The sequence below is a fragment of the Haemaphysalis longicornis genome, unplaced genomic scaffold (genome assembly GCF_048455015.1).
Source record: "Haemaphysalis longicornis isolate Haplotype H1 unplaced genomic scaffold, Haemaphysalis longicornis Haplotype H1 scaffold_80, whole genome shotgun sequence".
Classification (NCBI taxonomy): Eukaryota; Metazoa; Arthropoda; class Arachnida; order Ixodida; family Ixodidae; genus Haemaphysalis; species Haemaphysalis longicornis.
In genome coordinates this window covers 800,281-823,733 of record NW_027526446.1, presented here as the reverse complement: position 1 = coordinate 823,733, position 23,453 = coordinate 800,281, and the positions used below count along the sequence as shown (strand labels likewise).

General features: G+C 47.0%; 1 protein-coding gene across 5 annotated transcripts in view; it reads right to left on the bottom strand.

Moving 5' to 3' along the window:
- The window catches only part of LOC144150852 (uncharacterized), a gene marked incomplete in the record, with an annotated part of 193,540 nt that overhangs the window by 23,834 nt on the left and 146,253 nt on the right, over window positions 1–23,453 (bottom strand). For 2 of the 5 annotated variants that reach the window (XM_077682215.1, XM_077682219.1), the window contains 6 exon segments: window positions 1,372–1,662; window positions 8,351–8,513; window positions 9,131–9,291; window positions 11,770–11,884; window positions 15,294–15,467; window positions 16,793–16,898. In XM_077682215.1, coding sequence (XP_077538341.1) covers window positions 1,372–1,662; window positions 8,351–8,513; window positions 9,131–9,291; window positions 11,770–11,884; window positions 15,294–15,467; window positions 16,793–16,898 — 1,010 coding nt within the window. 5 annotated transcript variants of the gene reach the window in all.

Sequence of the window (23,453 nt, the reverse complement as noted above, 5' to 3'; positions counted from 1 at the left end):
ACGCGAGCAGTGCTCAAAGCTGCCCACAGCAGACAGACTTTAATCAATGAAGCAACACTGCTTCATCCATCCACCCTTTGTCCTGGCATTTCTCAACAACATTTTTTAGAAACTTCGCATTTGCAGTTCTGCAGTGTCTTCTGCTTACCTCTTTCCTTACGGCACCTTGCGGACAACTAACGCCATCTGGCGTATCTAATGGAAACTCCTTTTTCGATTTAATTGTTGTTTGTTTACATTTCGCGTGCGGAGATGGCGTCGAGAGTGAATGAACCCGCGACAGCAGCGAGTTGTGCGAAAATGGCACCCACTTCATGGCATGCTCTGCAAAAGCAGACAGCTGTGGCAGGGACTTAGGCAGCTGCGGCTGCTGATTTTCCTTACCCCAGCAGCGGTGCTGACTCCAGCAACGATGTGGGTTCATCAGATTTTTAGTTCTGATGAAGACGCTCCCATTCAACAGTCTCAGACTTGCCGGGAGTAAGGTTTATCTTCACACTGTATTTATAAGCAACACAGGTTTCTTATTTGATGACTGCGGTTTTACTTTCATGTGTAGGGTCTGGATAACATGCGGCGGGGATATTTTGCCAAATACACCGTGCCGTGTCGTGTTACCTCTTTCAAGATAGCCTGGCGCTCATGCCAAAGTAGTGCAGTGGAGCAACATTACTGAAGGATAAGTTTTTTGTCCGAGAACCCAAACAAGTACGCTTGGATACATATTTTAGAGACACCGATTTACTCTCGAGTGGCTTCGCGGAGTGGCACAGTTGTCAGAGCTGCTAGGTTGGCGAGCCTAAACTTAGTGTTGCTGTATAGTATATTGAATCATAACTTAGGAATGTAGGAAAAAACTTGTACATCTTAGAATTCCTAAAATAATTTTTAGGCTCAGCACAGTCGCCAATACGTACTGTGTGTGTAGTTTCTCGTGAATTTCCTTTTGTGTTTATCTGAACAGTAAACTGTAAATAATTGTACCTTTCACAAAACTGCAATCTATAAGCTACAATTTCATGCATAGCAATGCTAACAGTGTCCAGTAGCTATAAAAAAAAAAAAAAGATTTGTGGAAGCCCCCAAAATTGGCCATTTTTCCACCGTAACAAAAGAGTTAAGCGCTACGTAGCATGGAAGCTTGCGACTGTCCACCGTACCGGACAATATTGCAGTGACAAGTGTTTTCTTATTTGGCTGGTTTCGAGCAAGAAACGCCCATTTCCCTCTAGTTTTAGCTTCAGTTTCAGTTTTTCCCACGTATTCCCATGGCGGACTACCCGCGGACTCCCCGTGGTGAGTCCCAGGCTGAGTGCCATGGACCTGGCTGCTGCAGCGGTGCGCGGAAAGCAGGCAGCCCCACGCACGCACCGTTGTGGTTGGGCTCGGCAGCGATGCCCGCCTCGAGGTCCCGCAGGTAGTCGCAGAAGTCTCGGATCTGCTCGAGCAGCCGGAGGACGCGCGCCTCGCGGCGGCTCTGGCGGTCGTCGGGGTGGGCGTGCACCACGTTGTGCAGGGCCTGGCTCGCCCGCAGCCGCAGTTCCCGGAGCACCCGCCGCTGCTCCGGCTGCCTCTCCTCCTCCTCCGAGGGTTCCCCCTCGCACGGCTGCTGCTGCTGCGCGCTGCTCCCGTGCAGCAGCTGGATCAGCAGCGGCAGGCAGCCTGCCAAGGGAAGCGGGCCAGTCACATCCCTCTCCCGCCACCAGATGTCGTTTCTCTGGGGGCACAGGCCCGCCGCCACTGTACAGTGTGTTGCGACGATAATTGGAACACTTCAAAAATTTATCCTGAGCGAACCGCCGCTCTGTTCGTGCTCAAACTTCACACGAAGGTCGCATTTTGTGGTCTATTTTGTTTGACACCGGGAACAACGACGGTACTTACCCGTTTATCCAGAAAATAAATAAAAACAATTTTCCCCTATGGGAAAACGGCGCTGATTTGGACGTGGGAGCCCGAAAACCGGGTTTTCCCGATCGTCTGCTAGCTCATTTCTAGGTGAAGTTTCTGATCGTCTGATGCACCATTTGGCTCCGCACGTGAATCCCAAACGTGCGTTTCACTCTTCAGGTGGCTCCGTTGTTCCAACATCAACTTGCGCTGGCTCGCACGTCCAAATCAGCCGCCATTTTCCAATAGCCGAAAATCGTTTTTATTTATTTTCAGAATGCACAGGTAAGCACCATCGTTGTTCCTGGTATCAAACAAAATAGACCACAAAATGCGACCTTCATGTGAAGTTTGAGCGTGAACAGAGCGGCGGTTCGCTCAGGAAAAATTTTTAAAGTGTTCCAATTACCGTCGCAACACACTGTATGTGTATGTGGCCATGTGTTTGAAAACGTTTCTATTACCTGAATAAAATACATATTATCATAATCCATAGATAGTACATTATAGATAGGTACATGTAGATATGTACATTTTTGTGTATGTGTGTATAACTAATTGTGTGCTTACATGTGTATTTGTGTTCTCACAAATGTTAAGCTGTTAGATTCCATTAGACGTTTTTCGCACACTCTTTGCATTTCTTCACTCTGCTTTTCTCTAGCACATTAGCATCGTCTTGACAGTTCGTGGCTTAGTATTTTGTTTATCAATTGTATAATCCTCATGCATTTATTTTTGTTCAGTGACTGCACCTATTGTTCATTTTGTTCTTAATCATGAGGGGTCATCATCAGGGGTCCCGACTGCAGTGTTCTTCACTATGGAATCCCTGCCTGTTTACTAACGTTATGTTATTTACTATGTTTGTCTAATAAAATAAAACAAACTAAAACTTCCTGCACACACCCAGCACCCCTGACTGGGTCACTCCAAACACTCCTCCTATATACTGCTTTAAGCAGCTGCTAGCCTAGTGGGTAAAATTATGCATTTATGCCACTAGGCATAAAGTAGCCTAGTGGGTAAAATTATGCATTTTGGCACAAACGGCCTGGGTTCGAGTCTTAGCAGGGTGGAAATTTTTGCAAGATCCGCAATTTCCTTTTTCAGTAAAGCGTCCTCTTGGCTCATTTGTGCCCACAGTAGTTATTCTGGCTTGTTTCTTTCATTGGTTCTCAAGCTTAATTTTATAAATTTGGGTGCAGTGCAGATATGGTAGAGATATGGTACAGATATGGTAAGGTACAGATACAGTGCAGATATGGTGCTGGTGGCAAAGAGTGTCCACGTCACGCATGCACACAGGCACACACATGATGCACCTTGATTGAATGCAGAGATAAATTTCGAGTACTACCCTCAAACCTCATTACCTAGGTCGAGCCGGAATATAGGTTGACTCCTTAGCCTCCGGCTGAGAAATTGGAAGAAAAAAAAAAACGCTACTGGAAATTTCAAGCAAGCGCACCCCCGTAGGCAAGTTGAGATCACCGGCAAAGTGAGATCACCGGCAAATTCAGGATGGCGGCGACAAACATCCGCCACCAGAAAAAAAAAAGCAGAATGCACATGGACCTAGCATTTTGCAAAAGAATGTTAGTCATCGCTTTCAAAACCATCAAAAGAAAGAAAAATGAGAAATGGCACGTAGAGGTCGGGCTATCAATCTGCTAACCAGGATCGGACTATTTGGGATAGACTGGCCATGACACACCAGTGTTGCCTTGATACTGCGGATCTTGGGGTGCGGAGCAATGTGGGGGTGGGAATTTTTCCAGAATGGCACAGAAGTTTGAAATTAGCAGTGGATGCACAGGGGGGCCCTCACACAGGTGGGGGCGCTCGTTGAGAATTTTCTGATAGGTACCTATTGTTTTATTGAGGCAATAAGCACTTGTTTTGCCTAAGGTTACTCATTAGAGCTGTCTGAAATCTTGTCGGACGACTGCCTCTGTCTGGCTGTCTCCCACCAGCAAGTCATTCTTGGCGCAGTCCGGGGAATTGCTTATGGAGCACTTCTTAAGGCCGATCCACACGGCGGACCAAAACGATTATTTGGACCGCGGTCCGCGCATCACGTGACAGGACGTCACCAGTACGCGCGGACCGCCGTTGGACCGCGCAGGACCGCGGTCTTCGCGGTCCAAATATTCGCCGAGGCTTTTCGGTCCGCGGTCTCGACGGCGGACCGCGACATCAATCAGCGTGGTCCGACAGCTCCCGCGCCGCGTGGGCGGAGCCGGGTCCAGTTGCGCCAATAGAGAATGGCGCAGGCAGTGCGGCTGTTTCGAAGCGCTTGAAGGAGCCTGTCAATCACCCCCGCTGGGATAGGCGGCGGGCTATCGCGACGCATACTTCATCCGCGCTTTTACTAGCGAGTCCTACGACTCTTACTAGTGCAATGCTAGCCATCATTATCACTTTGTTTCGCGCATGTGGACCTCAATTTACGGGAAGCGTTCGGTTCCAGCGAGCGGTGACGAGCCGTATGCAGCCCGCATCACCCCGCCGTCGCCGCTCGTAGTGTCGCCTTCGTGCGAACGACGCCGGCGGCTGCGTGAGCGCGCCCACCCGGCTGGCACGCGGGTGGCTGTTACTGTGGGGATGAAACGTTTCGTGCAGTCCTGTGCGTTACAACATGTTGTCGCGGCCAAACGGCGCCTGTGTTCAACCTTCCAGCTTGCGTGTTAAGACGGTCGGCCATTCCCGGTCCGCTCAGCCGGCCCGCCGTGTGGATGCGCTCTGCTCGGGATTCCGCACGCCACAACTTGGTTCCGCAGTACCAGCTCTTTTCGACACATCCACTTTTTAACCCAGCACGACCTTTTCGGCGCAGGGTAGTCTTCTTCATCAACGTACAAAGCTAACGCCATAGCGGCCAAACGACGCTCGCGCTCTGTTTCCATTTCGACTGCTCCAAAATGCGCGCGGAACCGCGAAACCAAGCGCAAAATACACATAAAACATGTGCGGCGCGGGTGCGAGCCGTTCGTATGGGTTCGCGAGTTCGTCTGGTTGGAAGCACTGTGGTGGAGAGTGTTGCTGGTTGGACCGCTCTGTCGTCTGCTACGGCGGTCCGCCGTGTGGATGCTCTCGGTGCTGCATCGGACCGCGGCAGGCCGTGACGCGGCATCACGTGACCGGTCGGACCGCGGACTCGGTCCGTCGTGTGGATCGGCCTTTAGGAGCGGAGCAGACTGTCGGGTGAGCCAGTTTGCACAGGCAGCCAGCAACTGTCTTGGGGTTGTTGCTGGCTGTGCCTTCGTAGAGACGTCGCACAATGCTCGCGGACAGAAGTGGTCAACTTGTCCCTCAGTTCCAGGTACACAGTGTGGTGGCCACAAAACGAAGTCTTCTCTGAGCATTGCATACCGAGAGCAGCCCCTCCAAATTACGCCAGTAGTGCGCGCTCTTTTCGGTGGCACCGAACTGGCCCTAGTTGGACATGTTGCTGTTGGCTTGGGCATACTCTGTGACCTTTGTTTTAGATGCTGCGGTGAACTGGCGCTAAGTGCCTGAACTTTTCTTGGGCAAGAATTTAATAGCATGCACACGTTCACCGACAGCGAGAAAGGAAGAAAAAAGATGGCGGAACGTCCGATTGATGTTGGTGGCGATGGTGCCTTTGCAGTTTCTATTGGCCCACTGGGCTGCCTGGTTGCCGGATGACAACTAACATTAAGCCGATAACCGGTATATAGGTCGACGGGCGACTTTTCGGCAAATCCTTGGGTAAAAAATCTTGCCCTATATTCCGACTTACGCAATGTTATGACATAGGTTGTAACGAAGTTGTAAAACAAAGCATGTAATCGCAAGTTCCCTGCAAATATGCAGATAATGATCATAACAAAGCAATAATTAAGGTTTGGTCTAACATGCCAAAGCTACACTTGGCCTATGAGATGCGCCGTAGTCGAGGGCTCCGGATTAATTTCGACCACCTGGGCATTTAATGTGCACTGAAATCTCCACATGCAGCTGTTTTGGCTTCTCGCCTTCACCAGAAAAGCCGCCAGGGCCAGGGCCAAACCGCGCCCTAAGCCCAAAGGCTTAGCCACTGAGTCAATAATTAAAACAAACTCCGTGTCACTTTCAACTTTGTTGCAAGTTTTTACTGTGTTGCATTTTTATGTAATAAATACATGAAAAACGAAGTATCATTTGCACTAAAACACGGCAAGCAGAACTAAAGAATAAAGCCTTTCGTATTAAACAAAATTTATCTTGATATTTCCTCCCTCCAACGAGGACGAATATCACGCTGGGGTTCTGAATTGGAAACAGCTCCTGTAAACGACTCACAGGAATAAATGAAAAAGGGAAATTTTAGTCACATGTAAAGATATTGTCACTGAAATTACTTGCTAGCTCGCGCTTATTTTATGAGCACACATGCCAGGCTTTCTTGCATAGCTGTCCCATAGACGCAGCAAACACAACAATGCCAGCCATGCTTTGATGCACATGTTTTGTGACAAAGCCAACTCTCGAACTTGATTCCTTTACGATATTTTAAATTTTGGGATATCTGAACAGACTGAACACACTGAAAGATAAAACTATGTACACTGCTAATATAATCGAATAGCAAAAGTTACTTGCTAAGTACGGCCAAATCCCGGATCAAACCAAACCCTGATATATCGAACCGTCCAAATATCCCCCTGGAAATCCCATGCAAAAGTACTGTAGCACTTTTGTACGCATGTATTGAACACTCGTCCCCCATCACGTTCCGTACATTGAACGGAACGTGACGGGGGACGAGTGTTCGAGTGTGCGCAAGTGCGCTGCTCCTGGTGGAGTTGTGGTTAATGATGACGACTGCTCGCGCCTGGCGTCGCTTGGGTGGCCTTCAACAGGGACGAAGAAAAATGCCTTCAAGAACTGCTCAACGATGTGCTCGACCAGCCCGATGCGCTAGCGTGACAACAAGAACGCAGGGTGTGATTGGATTGAAAGGGGAAGGGGAGCAGATTGGAGGCATTGTGACCCGGTGGCGGCTCTACTGGCATGGAGATCGGTGCGGTGTGGTGCGTGTTTTGTTTGCAGTGGCATGTCTCGGGGGCCGTACCGTATTTTCGCGCGTGTAACCCGCACCAAAAACGCGAAAATTTCAGTGGCAAAGTATGGGTTCAGATGATACTCAAGATTTTTCCTTCGGTGCAGCTTCACGGCAATGCACGTTGTGCCGTGAAGCTGCTCCGCAGCAACACTGACTATGCCTTCCATGCCAGTGATTGCGCAAGTGATAGCTCTAGCGAGAGCAGTCACACAATGAATGAATTGTGACTTTTGCCTTGCCGTCAGTGTATTCTACTTGCTAAATGTACTCCTTTTCTGTCTACATACTATGTGATATGTGTTACTTGAGCAGTAGCTTTGGTGCAGCCTTTCCTGCATCAAATGTGCGGGCAATACGCGAGGATTTTTTTCTTTTCCGGTGGGCTGAAAGTGGGGGTGCGGATTATATGCAGGGGTGGGTTATACGCGCAAAAATACGGTACTTGTGAAAAAAATTAATAACTTCGATTCAGCGATGAAGACGGACACCATTAGATCTGTGGAGGCCGGTGGAAAGAAGTCTTGAAGAGGCATTCAAAATTCTAAATTCCTTGTAGCATGTTTGAGTACGACACTGCGCAGCAAGCGGACATAAGGTGAAGACAGTGTGCAGGCTGGCGTTCTGGAGCGTGTTGAGTGCATGTTCCCGCAGCTGGTTCGGCAAAGCGGCTTCGTTGCGGCTCCCGAAGAGGGGTGTTTGGATACAAATTTATATGACGGCGCTGAGTGCCTCGAGAGTGAATTAGAGAGCTGTTAGCATTCCCATGCACAATTCCAGATGCCACAACAGAATGCAAGTTCGCAAGTGTTGACGACTTGCAGGCTGTGGCAGATCGCAACGACGTGGTGATTGCGGCAAGGATCGGCGTTGCCGAAGAATCGGACCGTATTGGTGAATCTCGTGACGTTCCTGACTGCCTACGGCAGCTGAGCTTGCGTCTGTATTCAGCGTAATTTGCGGCTGCAGGGGCACAGTGGACGGTGTCAGGCTTTCTCATTTGAATGGCGTTGGCTTTAAGGCACTTTGGTAAATTTCATGACTTTGAAGATAAACCAAGGGAAGCTAACGGACTTTTTCCGAGCTAAATAAAGTGCGGTGGTCGTCACGCCGTGTTTCGTTTTTTTTTTTTTTTTTTGAAGAACAAACTGGGAAGCTACCCCTTGACGCGATCTGTGAACGCTCTCAGTGATTCGCGGAGTTTTCTGATAATCGTCAGAATGGGCATATTTTGTATTTCGAATTATCGATATGTCAAACTATTTTGCGTACCCGTTGGAGTCTGATACATGCAGGATCGACGGTATTTCCAGTTTTGAGTAGTACTACCGTTCGCACAGCTCCAAAGCTAAAGCCACACGTGAGGGCGCAGCCGGCGGTGAGGTTCCCTACCTGACTGGCGCATGGCGAGGCAGCTCTCCTGGGATCCCGACATGGTGAGCAAGGTGCGGCTCAGGTCGTCCTTGTCGTGGGTGCCCAGCATGGAGAGCAGGGAGTACACCATCTCCACCTGGGAACAAGTGGCGCCCCACCACTCGCACACCAATGAACCACCCTGCAGCAGCAGCAGCAGCAGTGCCGGTGTTGTCGTTGTTTAACTAAGATATGCACGGGCACCGTTAACTAGGATGGTGCTGAATGAAGGAAGACTGTTGTTCTGAGCCACCTACTTGACAAATGAATGGCATGGTGCAGTGCACACAATGGGTTCACGTGCCCCAAATGAACGCGAGATGGGTCGGTGGCTGGAATAAAATAGCCTGTGCGAAACATGAGGCAGGTTGCTTGCATATGGATGAAAGGCAAAAATGAGAAAAGCAACATGGGGTTCACTTTGCCCATCAGGAAAAGACCTTCCTGTATCAGTGCAGAGCTATTTCACATGGTTCCTCCTTCCCCTTGGCCCCTGGAGTGGTATGTTCCCCTGCCTTATGCCTCAGTGACTCCACCCAGCAAATATGTTGACAAGGAGTCAATTACAATCTTGCTTCTTGTAAACTTATACGACCAGAACGCAATGACCCTGATTGCACAGTCATCAAGAATTGTATCGCATCACAGCCACAATGAATGCATTCATTCAGTGTCAATATTTTTTGCCTCCAGAGATAATGTTTCCCCGAGTGGTGTTATTCCTCGCTCTCAAAATTCAGCCATTTAGCCGCGTGGTACCTTAGAGCTCAGGTGGCGAGAGTGTGGCCTCCGACCCCCGTAGTAGCTGGCACTCATGCCCACTCCGACTGTTGGACCTCCCATGTAGTCCTCGTCGAAGAAGCCCTGGCTGCCGTCGGCACCGCTCACCCCTACGCTGATCGGCAAGCTTCGCCACAAGACTGCGGGAATGAGCAAAAAAAAAACAAGACTGCTGGTGCTTCACAATGTCATCACAAAGAAATCGGGCCCATTTCATCATCATCGCCATTTCGAGTACTTCCTCACTATTTTGCCGGAAACACTTCGAGATTTAATTTGGTTAACTGCGACACACAATCCAATGATTCATGTCATGCAAAGATGTATGCGCCCCCCCCTCTCTCTCTCTCTCTTCCTCTGCACTACATTCAAGGCTTAAAAAAGCTCACTGCAGACTTCTGCTACAAGAGAACAGTATAATGTGGATCATATTCAGTTTACAAGAACCGTGCGTCATAAAACTCGCACAAATAATACAGTGAACCTTACTTTCTTTTAATAAAACTGCATTAGTGGGGAAAAAAAAATACGTTTGCACATCAGGTTCTTTAATTTAAGAACGACTTGTTTTATACAACAAATGCCAGAAAGAAAGTACAAACAGTAGGTGGGCAACATTCACATACTTCTTTAAAAAGTCAGCTTTACGAATTACAAATACAGTCAAACCCCACGATAACGAAATCCCACGAGTACGAAATTCCCGCGGCAACGAAATATTTTCGGATCCCCAGCGAATGTCCATTCAAGCCCATGTATTTCATATCTCGCAGCAACAAAATGTTTTCAGAAAGCCATCCCGTGTAAAGAAATACACTGCAAGTCCGGCCGGCATTTTGTTTACCCATTTGAGGCTAACAGTGTTCAAAAAATGCTCGAATGCATTTTTTCGGACACAAAGTGCGTAAACTTCTGCCACAGCACACTTGCACGGCTGCCGCCATATTTATTTAAAAAAGGACTGTACAGCAGGCGACCGTGGAGGCAGCCAAGCAGCGACACTATTAGGGGGTGAGGCACGGTGGCTTTGGCTACGCTAGCTGGCTACTGCTGAACAGCGTGCATGCCTTCCTTGTGTGTGCGGCAATCAGCGCGTTCGCTCTAAACAAGATGCTTTGCCAGCCCAAAAGCAGAAATTCTTATTGCTATAAGATAAGGCAGCCCTCACTGCCAAAGTCAGCGGCCCAAGTAAAGGAAGGGAAAATAGCACCGACGAGTCTGGAACCTCCTGAAGCTCGCTCCACCGCTTTGAAAAGCAAGGATGCGCGCAAAACAGAACTACAGAACAAACAGACGGCTGTGGATTTTCTGGACGTTAACAAAGTGGTGCTCGCTTGCAAGCTCGGACATGCTCGTGGGAGGATTTGTATATGTTTGACACGATTCAGTCGTTTTTAGGCGCGCTGCGCACACGACTAGCAGTGAAATACTTTTCGTAGTGCGAGCGCTGAGCTGTGAAGTTACTGCAAAGTAGGGCGTGCAAAGTAATATAACGAACTTTCAGAAATAAATTTCAGCTTAGCGGGCGATTTCCCTGTTGTTTATGTTATCTTTCATTCTCGCAGCAACGAAATTCCCACAACAGTGAATTTTTCCCTTTCCCCAGTGGATTCGTTATTGCCGGGTTTGACTGCATACCACCACACTTGGTGACAACAGCTCTTCGATAAGAAATAAGAATGACAGGTGTCAGTGCAAGTTTCGTCGTCGCATCAAAAAATCTTGTGACACCCCGACAGTGTCAGACAACTTATGACGGGCGATTCGCTACAGCATGAACTGTGAAAGAACACTGGTGGAGCCTGTTTTCTTTTCGAAACAGCCCACGGACACATACTAGCAAACCTGTTAACAATGCCTCTGGAAACTTTCGTAATTCGGATTCATAGCTGAGTAGAAAAATTTGTGATGACCTGTAACATTTCTCACATGAGACGGAAATCGGACAAACATATGCAGTGTTAATTAAAAAAATGGAAGGCACCTTTCGCCTTCAAACAAGTGGTAAGGAAGCTATAAAATTTCCTATTCTTTCATTAAAATAAATCCCTAATGTTGGAAGGACTATTACAAGAAACTCGTTAACACCCTGTCAGTGACTAAGCAATTCAGGAGCGGATGCCATGCAATAATAGATTGCCGCTATGGCAGCATGCAAGTTCGGGTCATTATAAAAAGACTAGCCCTTTGTCCCAATAAGGACGACGCCCATTTTATCGCTACACTTTGAAGAAATACTGAAGATATACAGAAAACATTTGAAGCAGTATATAGTAATACTCCTCAGCAACTTTCTGGCGCCATCCCTTTGACATCACACAATCTTGTTTATGCGACTGGCGGCCACCGACGTAAGCCACCGCAAAGAATGACGGGGGCCTCTAGTTCCGTTTCATCATAGTATCACCTGAATGCTAACGAGCCGTTAACACATTGATAACTATGTTTGAGGTGCTGGCCCACGCTACGTCACTCCCACTTCTAGTATCTGCAGCATGAAATTTGTTGTCGAAACTTGCTGTCGAGAAGCAAAGTTGTATTCTGTCTTGATGTCCCCATTAATGTTTAAAGAAAGCAAAAGAGAAAGAAAATGCGCTTGAAAAAGGGCGAAAGCTTACCCTGGTCATCGGCCCAATCCTCCTGGCAGAACGGTGCTCCCAAGTGATCTTCTGCGGACAGCCCCATGCCATTCCTGTGGGGGATGCTGACTTCCGTCGGACTCTGGGGCAGTGACTGGAATGGGGAGGGTGCAGAGTTGTTGAAATTGTTCATGCGCATGCCCGCTAGCCTTCTTTGGCACGAGTGCGACGCCTCTCAAAGCTTTCAGGGGAAACTGCCGCACTGCAATATGTGGCAAAGGGGCGCACACGGGCAGCGACTGAAAAGCTGCCACCCAGCAGCAGCAAAGGGGTGTGCAACACTTGCCGAAATATTATGCAGAGAATACTTTGCTTTAAACTGTTAACTTAAAAAAAAACTATTCAAAAAAGTTATAAAAAAATATTTTCTGGCACATTTCTGCATCCTTGTCAATATTGCAGCTACGGAACAAGATCTCATAACCCTGATCATAGATCATAATCTTGCCCGTGATTCGTGACACACAGAGAAACACACATATGCAATCATCATCCCCATCACATCGCCATCATCACTCAAGCTGCCCTTTGTGATATGAAACGGGTTACAAAGAAGGCACATAAAGATTATGTTGGGTTTCATATATTGCGTTCCCTCTACAATATGCGAAGAACTTCAAATGTACTTTTGTGCTAAAATTTATAATCAGTTAGATATTGTTGATGCCAGGAAAGCAATGCGATACTAAACTTTTTCATGTTGCAAGTGCTACAAGCATGTCTCAACTGCAAATGATCTTGCAGTTCAAGCAAAGCTTTATTCTCTGAATTTCAGGCTCAAAGTCAACACTGCATTACTATGAGGAACCTACTGGCAGAACTGCCGTTCAGATGTTATTCACCATAAGACATCAGATATCTGCCAGTGTAGACCGAGATCCGTAAGGCATGTTTGAGGTATAAAATCAAAATCCATCCACTACATCTTCCAAAGTTAGCTTATCGATTTTAATTTGTATAAGCCAATCACTCCTACATGTTCTCAGCCCTGCTGCCAAAGCTGTACATTCACTGCGACCAAAGCCTGTTACAATCCACGTAATGACAAAGAGAAAATTTCACTTTAATAAAATGCATCTGAAAGCTAATTCCCGACATATCATCATCACATACACATTCCAGCCACAGGTTTCAGCAAAAATAATTCCACTGAGGTGGTAGAACTGAACAGCAGAGCAGTGCGACTTTGCAAAGCTTCAGGCACTTCATGAATGTTTGCTACTTTAGTCGATAAGCAGCAAACTTCCGTAGTTACAAACTCAAACTTTTTAAATAATTAAACCGCAATGTAACCAAAGCTTTGTAACGAAGCCAGCCTACCCACCTGGCTTCACTGCGTGGCATGCACTGTTACGATGGCTGTTTTGCAAAAGAATGCAAAAGAAGCTACCTAGCTATATTTCCCTTTTTATTCCGATTTCTTGGCAGCAGCTGCATGAGAAAAATGCCCAAAACAAAAAAAAAGGCAATATTGATCTGTCTACAATGTACTTAGCTTTGAGTCTTTGAGTCACAGTCAAGATTAGCTAGCTCAAATAAACTTTTGGACAATGCGTAGCAATGGTATGTGAGGCAAGCGGGGTGTGAAATACAGTAGACCAACTACTCCTGCTAAACTCACAAGATGTTGCTTTGCACTTTACAAAGCCCACAGCATGGCTGTCAATTTTATTCTCAAAATGAGAATTAATCTGGCTGATATCTACAGAGATTTGTTTTCCAAAGCAACTTGCAAAAGAATCTTTTAACATTTAAGGATGGGTTTCATCTCACATGTAAGACACCAGGCCAAAAGTTATTCCTGAAAAATTTTTTCCCAAAAATTTGGCAACAACTGTTGTACTTAACTACAAATTGCACCACATTTTTTTAAACATGGAATAGAGCAAGTGCCAAACCAATGGGTACTGTACCAAGGCACTCCTTTGCACAGCTTTTGCACTACAAAATTTTTTCCCAGATTGGCAATTTCCTACTGACGACTTGCTCTCTACTGCATAAAAACTTGTCCACAGCTTAAAAAATTGTGAATTGCAGGCTTATTCCTTTATGTGTTTTTTTAATCACTAGAACCAGCCAGCTGAATGGGCTAGTATTTTGTATGAAAGTGCCATCGGTTGGGATGGATGAAAGATGGAATGCTAGCTTCATATTAATGTGGTCGATCATTTGATTCTCCTAGGGCGCATCATTTTTTTTAAGGGGGCAGACTGGTCTTAGAGCTATATTTTTTATTTACCAACCAATTTTAATGAAACTGCACTCCGTTATAGAGTTTTTTTTGTGCTGATTTCAAATCTCCTATTAGATTTTTTGTAAGTTGATTATATTTTGAGTTAATTCATGATTAATTGCCATTATTTTGGGACACAGTTACAAAATAACCACTCCATGCAGAATGGCAATTACCACGTGGCTAGGCAGACAAATGACTAAAGAATACAACATAGGAAGAACTTTTTTGATTTAGCTATTTATGGTCGTTTTACAACACAGAGAACTTCGCTTCTCCCGCGCTGTGCCAGAAATGGCTCGCAGGTGGTGCCAATTGAACACAATAATAATTTTCCAAAGCCTCCATTTAAAAAATTTGTTTCCTATATTGTATTCTCCACACATTTTGGTATCAGAAGCAAAAAGAATTAAAGTTGTACGTGCTCTGGGCGCCAAGATATCTGAGGATGAAATGCTAGCTAGCTTTGCATTGCAAGAAAAGTGCCGTTTCACCATCGAATTATGCGCTAACTGAGCTGTAGAGTGCACTTTAAAATGCTATTATAATATAATAACAACAAAATATGGTGCCTTTTGATGAGGAAATTTAGAGACTCTTAGAAAAATGGCTGTGGAGGCCAAAAATTCCATTTTTGAGAAAACGCTTTTTTTGACCGTTTTTCGGCCCCAAAGACCCAACTGCCCCCTTAAGCTGCCGTTGGTGTCTTTTTTTCGGCACTAGAAACACCCTTTACTCAGGCAGAATTGTCAAACAACATACAACACAAGCAGGAAGCTCCTTCACCGGGTCTGCTTACTGAATGCTGCCATTGATTCTGGGCATGGAGGTTCAGTTAGCGACCCTGAGAGCAACTCAGCGGCGGCACGCGGCGTCTTAAATTGGTTCGAAAGAATGTTTTAAAATACGCACAGCAATTTAAACACACAGATACTTGGGTTTGAAGGTTTTACATAAGTGAATAAACGTTTCAGCAGTTTCAGTAGCTGCAAGGCCTGCAGGTGACATGACCAAGACATGTAATGTAGTGTCACGTTTCTAGACTATGGATCGCCACCTTTCCGATTTCGGAAAGTTTAGTGCCAAATTGAAATTATTTCCGCCGATTTGTTTATAAACTGCTTGCGGTTACCCCACTATATAAAACACTCAGCTTTCATATGAGCTAGAGGACATATACTCGACAAAAATCTGTTGACTGACCCTTTAACGATGCAGGTGCTTTGTCAAAATTGGAGGAAGCATTTTCGCCTGTAATGATTGACCTCACCATGGCACTTACATGACCATGAAGGATATGCGAAGAGTCGGCCATGTTTACATGCGTAGAGAGCGGGCCCCTAGGTGAGTGGTGAGCTGTCCGGTTGTCGTGACTGAAGGCATTGCGTGCGCAGTGAACAGACATGTCTTCACTTGGACTGAGGGACACATAGTTGCTGCAGACCTGCATGAGCAACAGCAAGATATGTCAGAGGATCCCGGCTAGGGCACTGGACCCTTGGATCAACGATGCTACTTGCCTGATGATAAGCCCAAACCTAGGACGCATACAACTCCTAGAGTAGCACCTCGTTGATACAAATTTCTGGGCAATGTAAGAATGTACGATCCACACCTATATTGAACCAAAAAATTTTGCAATGGCTCCAAGCTTTCACGATGCAACTGCTGGGAAAACACCACAACCAGGAACGTATCAGCGTAGTTCCACTGCATGCCTATTATGCTTGAAATTAGGCTGACAGAAAAGTATGCTTTCATCGTGCGTGAAGAGGACACCCTGCTCCTTAGAGCAAAAAAAAAAAGCCACAAGGAACTAAATTTTCCGTGCTTTGTTCATTTACGGTCTACAATTTCTGCAAAAAATATTTGCAAAACATTGTAATCCTGTCATGAATACGTATTCATACTCTATTCTGTAAGTGAGTGTTTTTGCATACACTTCTCAACTTATCCCCTCGTTTTATAAACGCTCTTCCATGGAAAAAACTGCTGCCCAAAGTTTCTTGAGATGTACTCGTGAGATCTGTATCATTCTTGCCGCATTTAAATCTTGTCAATCAGACAGTACAATAAGGCTATGCAAACATGACACCTGTCGGCACAAGTGTAAAATATTCTGTACTTTCATTTGACAACCAATCAGTACTTCATGACGTGAAATTCCACATGGTCACAATTTCTGCGACGAGAAAACTGAAGTTACAGTGCTATGCAACAAAAATATGCGTACAGCTAATTAAAAACTTTGCCTTAATAGCATAGCATGATACATCACACAGCTTAGGCAAAAAAACTAGTCGAGTATTTGTTCTCAGCAGGCCAAAAAGCACTGTGGAAATTTCAAGCGTGAAGGCTTGCTGCAGTTATGCTGACTGAATTACGTTCTTCATTTATTCGTCGCCACCGAGTCAAATGCGCTTGCTTCAAATTTTATTGCCTAAGTGCAGTACAATCTCAAACAGGCGATCATGACAGCCACTGTGGCTGGGCAAGTACAGTATATGACCAGCTTCTCAATACACTGGCGCAATGAAGAAGCCAGCCTTCAAGGATCTCAGTGTACTGACTTGCTCATATATTCAACGATTCCCATTTGCGGGTATCTGCACCTCTTGGTTCAAGAAGCTGTCTGTGCTACCCTACCCATTTGTTAATACCCCCTCACCCACAGCAAAATGTGTTAGTTCGAAGATGCACACATCGGAAAGGGCATTTTAAATGTGTGTCTCCGAATCGATAGGGAAGCAATGGCCACAACAGGCGTACCTGAACCCCTGGTTCCCGAGTGCTCTTAATGCTGCCGTTCAACTCGCCCGTGCCCAGCCAGGACCCTGGCCTCTGGCACTGCTGCAGGTGGTTCAGGTGGTGCGACCTACAGGGGACAAACAGGCAGGAGGACGGAAAGCACGTCTTTAGCACGCTGCAATTAACCCTTCAGGACACAAGCGCACAGTGCGAGCCAACAATGCACCCCAAAGTCAAATTACACTCTACTTGAACAAAAGAAAGAAAAAAAATACCGTATTTCTGTACACACTCAGACACGTATTCCGACAGATATGCAGCAACCATCCTATGATGCATAGCACCGTGCTACGTGAGAATTTTCGTGTCGCCTGCTCAGGAGGTGCAGCAAACACGAGGTCACAGGCAACGTTTGGTCACAGGGTCAAAATGAGTAGCATTTCGGCTGGCGTACCCGCAGATTTTCCCGCCATTGTTTTGCGGGCCTACCATAGTTGTCAGACCAGGAATGCCCTCCCCTGGCGCCAGGTAGTCGCCAGTTTATGTGACACCATCGCCTAATACACACAATAGAAGGAAAATTTGCGGACGGCTGGCATGCCCACAAATTTTCCCGCCATTTTTTTTTTTTGCAGGGCTACCACGGTTGCCAGACCAGGAATGCCCTCCTTGCTAAAAGAGCGGCGGCAGGTGGTCGCTAGTTTATGTGACACCTTCGTTTATGTGACACCTTGCGTTTATGTGACACCATGGCGGGAAAATTTGACCACCCTTCATCCACTGCCCACCGCTACAGCTTGCTGTATTCCAGGCATGTCTTTCCCAGTTAAGTGTGAAAGAAGAGTGAGGCGAGGCTCATAAAAACGAAATGTGATCACACAAGCACGGGGCTTTTGATACGAGTTACGACATCTGACATCTCCCAATGAAAGCTTTGAATGCATATTCCTCGTTATAAAATGCACTTTTGAGCGCATTTTATACAGAATTCATGAAAACATTTTTTTGTGTGTTGCAATGCTGAGTACCGTATTTTTGCGCGTATAACCCGCACCAGAAATGAGAAAATTTCAGTGGCAAAGTAGGGTTGCGGATAATACGCGGGGTTTTCCTTTAGCGCAGCTTCACGGCAATGCGCGTTGTGTCGTGAAGCTCCCCCGCAGTAACACTGACTAAGCCTTCCATGGCAGTGATTGCGCAAAACATACAAGGACAAGGAAGAAAAAACAAGGACGAGCTTATTTGTGAGCCGAGTATATTTTTTACATCTCCGTGGCCCAAACGTATCTCCCCCCAAGTGCTATTCGTTCAATCATGCCTGGATTGTATTTCTGTTAAATTATATGAGGTCATTCCGGTATCCACAATCGAGCGAGAAACTGAGTTTTACTTTCAAACCCCTTCCCTTCCGCTGCAAAACTTCTACCACGCTCGCTATTAGCCGCTATTTTAAATGAATATTTATCCAAGTATCCTTCTTCATCTGTGATTTATACTGATGCATCTCAAAATGGCGAGAAAGCTGGAATTGGTATTTTTTCACAATCTTTAGACTGGAGTTATTCGCTGCGAATCCCGGATTACACACCCATTTTTATGGCCGAATTTTTAGCAATAGCTCTCGCTGTATGCAAAGTACCGCAGCATGTATAAAAAATTATCATATTATCTGATTCGATGGCAGTTATATCGGCGTTAACTTCCTCTTCGGAATCTCCATTGTACCGCACACTATTATTTTTTGTTCCCAGGCACGTGAAGGAGGTACGCTTGTCTTGGGTCCCTGGCCATACGGACATCAGGGGCAACGAGCAAGCGGACCATTTAGCTAATCTTGCCGTCACAGCTCCCATTCAATTCGGAATTCCTAATCTGGCTCTATTTGCATCTGCGAGACTAAGACGATATTGACATTTAGACGCCACCCGTTCCGATTCGCTTTTATCATTTTAAGAGTTCCAACATTTAAAGTTCGGGTGGAATGTTCATTTTTGTGGCTCTCGGCAATGCGAGGTGACCTTCACCGAGCTGCGCTGCGGGGTTCCACGGCTTAATTTCTATCTGTTCAGATCAGAACTTTCACCTACAGAACTATGTGTGCGGTGCCAGGTCCCCGAAACAATCGAACATTTTTTTCTCGACTGTCGCCGTTTTTTAACAGCTAGACAACTGTTTTTGAAGGAGCCGATTGAGCGGTTGGGGTTGACTTTATCGATAACACATATTATCTATTGGCGCATCAAAGCTGGGGTTTGCAAGAAGGGATATATATAATTGCATTCAAAATTTTCTTTCTGCCTCAGGTCGTTTGAATTGCTAAACGGTGCTGATTAATGGGTAATTCGGGTTTCATTCTTAACTAAGTTTCCTTTTACACCCTCTTTCCGGAAATAAGTATTTTGAAGTCCTCACGTTTTTAACCAGTTTAGCCCTGGCCAATCCCCCTTGTGGGGACATATTTGAGGATATCATCATCATCATCAACTGAATTTTATTAGTGACTTGTGATTTTCGCCTTGCAGTCAATGTATTCTACTTGCTAAATATACTCTTTCTGTCTACATCGTATGTGATGTGTTGCTGGAGCAGTAGCTTCGGTGCAGCCTTTCCTGTGTAAAATGTGCGGGCAATACGCGAGAATATATTTTTTTTCTTTTCCGGCGGGCTGAAAGTGGGGGTGCGGATTATATGCAGGGGCGGGTTATGCGCGCGAAAATACGGGATATCCGTCGAGAGAATTACGACCAATTGCTTTTTTTATATCCCTTAGTGGAATTTTTTTAACGCTGTGTCTAAAGGTACGTCGGACGTACCCGCAAAATTTCTTAAAGATACGTTGGACGTACCCGCAAGATTTCTTAAAGATACGTCGGACGTACAGGGCCCAGAGTGGCTCGAAAGCGGCGTCGCTCGAAACTAGCGACGGCAAAACCATCACGCGTTTGCTGTATATAAGCCAAGAATCTAACGATGCCTAACCTGACACAGAATGTATTTTTTTCCTTCGTGTTCTTTGAAGGGGAGGTTAGAGCCTTCGCTGAGGTCAGAGATGGAATGCGGACCACTACGGGTTCTCGCAAGAAGGAAACAAAATCATGTGCGACCCGAGTATCTTTCTTTTTTTCTTCCTCATATGTTTCTGTGTAAAGCCCTAACCACATGGACGCGAAATCACGCGTCGCGCGAGCGTCGGCGTCGGCGTCGTTCGGCGTCAACGCGCGGGCCCACAGGAGACCGGCGTAGTCGCGCGCCAGTCGCTGCGTCGGCGGGCGTTGCTGGACACGTATGCCACCCTGTTGAAGTCGTTTATGAGCAGTTATTGTCGCTTCTTGAACTGCAATTATCAAGATTTTAGCTTTAGCAAAAAAAAAAAAAAATCACTTGGCGTCTTTATTTATTGCTAAGTAAGGCGGGCAAATATTGAAATGCTGCGAAATGTATCTCGAGCCATCACGGTCAAATCAGAACAAAATAAGATAGAATGATAAACGAAGACGCACCTCGCACAAATGCTTTAGTTGCTACTTGATTTAACCTTCATGTTGCGTACCTACTGCACGTTCATGAATTCAAATTGTAAGCAAAACAAATTTCAGCGCTGCCTTGATACTGAGGTTACTGTCGAACGTCATTTGTAGGTTGACAGGCATGGTACTCTGGCACCCTGTATGTACCCTGTAAAAGAAAACTGATCAAACCCTCGCCGCAAAAAAAAAAAAATACCGTCTTTGCTAGGATTCGAACCACGGACTTTCAAAACAGAAGCCGAGCTCTCAACCGCTCGACCACGCTTTTTTTTTTTTTTTGATCAACAAAAAACTTTATTTACAGAGATATATACAGGAACACATCAGATGATTACAGGGTATTCGTCGTACACAATAGCAGCTCTACGCATGCAGAAAAATAGGCGCTTACGGCCTTTACGCTAGCATGGTGTAAGCATGTTCTGCCGGCAAGTGTAAGCTAGTGGCATCGTAATGCTGGCACAGCCGCAGAGTTTGACCGGTAATTACGCCAGCACGAACGTTGTCGAATGGATGACGGTGCCTTTTGTGCACCGCATGAAGGGAATGGGATGGGAGCAGAGGGAGGGGAAAGGGGTTCTGGGCAAGCAGAGGTGAGTAGGAGTGTTCCCGGTTCTAGCCATCAAATTGAGTCCCATCTCCACCGCTCCTTTACCGTAAATTCTGAAAGGACACGCGAACCCTGCGCCAGTGCATCACGCAGCTCGGTGTCCGAGTCAGGCCTGTCAAGGGCGGCCACTGCCCACTGCGCCTTCTGAACAAAATGCCTCCACGCCGGCCGAGGGTGTTCAGCGCATTCAACAGCATCCACCCTTGCCCTCCAAAGCGAGTGGAGTCCCATGACGTGGATGCAATCTCGAAGGTGTGGGAGTTCCGTGTCTGCATCCAAGAACCTTAGGTTGGTCCACGTGAGCTGCCATTGTGTGCCAAAGGAGCACTGCAGCTCGTCCCAGAAATACGATGCCGTATTGCAATCTAAGAATACATGCTCGCCCGTCTCCCGCCTTCCGCACAGCGGACAGTTGGCCCCTACAGGGAGGAAGAAACCCCGCTCTTCCTGCCTTGCCTTAGTTGTGAGTATCCCTGCGTGCAAACGGAAAAAGAAGTCTTTCGAGCTTGTTGGAACGGGGAGTTTCCGCACACGCCGTAAGACGTCACTTTTTAGGCGGCCTAAAGGTGCGGAGCGGTACAAGGGGGTGGGAGGGTCTGGTCTACCAAATCCCAGTAGAGCCTCCTCGGCTTCACTGCGCACAAATACTCCCAGGAGAAGAGATCCTGCAAGAGGGCCAGTGCCCCCGCCACTTCCCTGTAAAAGCCTGTTGCACGGGTGCCATGTGCTAGGTCTGCCGTTGTTACGAGCCAAGGGGCCAGGTGTAGGGCGCCTACACTTTGGAGAACCGCCTGGAGGAAGCCATCACTGCGATCTCGGAAGTACACAAATCTCTGTACAATCAGTTTGAGTTCCATGTTAACGAGCCCAAGACCCCCGGCTTCGGCACTCCAGAAGATGTTAGTTCGGCGCATGGGTTCATACGTGGATCTCCAGACGAAAACTGCAAACAACCGGTGTACCTTGGACACCGAGCCTGCATCGATAGTCGAGACGCGGGCCGCGTACAAGATGGCCGGATATGCCACGGCGTTGCAAACATGTGCCCTAGAAAAGAGGGCAATATGTCGCGCTCTCCAGGGCTCCAAGTTCCTTCCGGCAGCTGCCAGTTTTGTCTGCCACCGGGGGGCGATGGCTGCGCCGGTATCTAGGTTTACCCCAAGGTAGCGGGTGATGGCCACCCTCCATCGAACTCCGTAGAGTTGTTGGGGTTTGGTGAGCCATTCGCCTAGCCATGCTCCCTCCGACTTCAAAAGGTTGAGCTGAGCCCCGGAGAATCGACAGAATTCTTCGGCCAGTGCAACAACCTCCCCCGCCTGCTCTCTTGATGTGCACACAAAGGCGACATCGTCCGCATAGGCCAGGACCTTTAGTTCTTCGTCTCCAAGGACGAAGCCTCGGATCGACTTGGACGCTATTGCCATCCTGCAGAGAGGTTCTATGTACAGTGCGAATACAATAGGGGACATGGGGCAGCCCTGCCTGACCGACCGTCCGATGTTGATTGGCGGCCCCACTTCCCCATTCTTGATGATGCTTGTAGTTATTTTTGTGTAGCAGGTCTTTATCCAATCTGCCATTACATCTCCGATCTCACATTGACTAAGGAGCATGAACAGAAAGGTGTGGTCTACCTGGTCAAAGGCGAGTTGAAGGACAGCTAAGGGGTAAGTGCCTGACTCTGCCACCTCGCAGACCGTCCGTATGCGATGCAAATTGGTGTTAATGGAGCGGCCCCTAAATCCGCATGTCTGATGTGGGCCCACCACACCACTGAGGGCCATCTCAAGTCGTCGGGCCAGGATACGTGCTAGGATTTTATAGTCTGTCGACAATAAACTGATGGGCCTGAAATCTTCCACATTCGGTACCATATCTTGGACGGATTTTTTGGGTATGAGGACCAAATTACTGTTCCGCATTGAAGGTGGCAGCACTTTTGTGTTCTGGATGTTGTCGAAGACAGATACTAGAACAGGGCTTATCTCTTCACGGAATACCTGGTAGAATTCAGAAACAATCCCGTCAGGCCCCGGTGACTTATTTTTTGACAGTTTTTTAATCGCGTGTTTTACTTCTTCGACCGTTATCGGGCTGTTTATTATGCCTCTAACGTCCTCTGGCACCGTGGGCAGCTCACCAAGGACGTCCGGTGGGGGATCGTCAAGCTTAGAGCGCAAGGAAAACAGCTTACCGTAGTACTCACAGAAGGCAGTCGCCACCTTTCCACTCCCACTGGCAATGCTACCAGAGTGGTTCACCTCGGAAATTGTTTTAGCGGCGGTCCTTGCTCTCTCGAAAGCACCGAAAAGCTTCGATGGCTGTGCCTCGGACACTACTCGCTGCTCCCTGCTCCGCACAAGAGCTCCCCAATATCGTTTTTCGAGCTCAGACCGGATTTCTTCCTTGACGCTGCGAATATCCTCAGCGAACTCTCCCGGTCTCTCCTCATCCGCTTCTACAAGAGAGCGCAGACATTCTACTAGACGACTTAACTTCGCCTTTTTGTCCCGCGCCTCCTGTTGCCCGACGGCAATGGCTCACG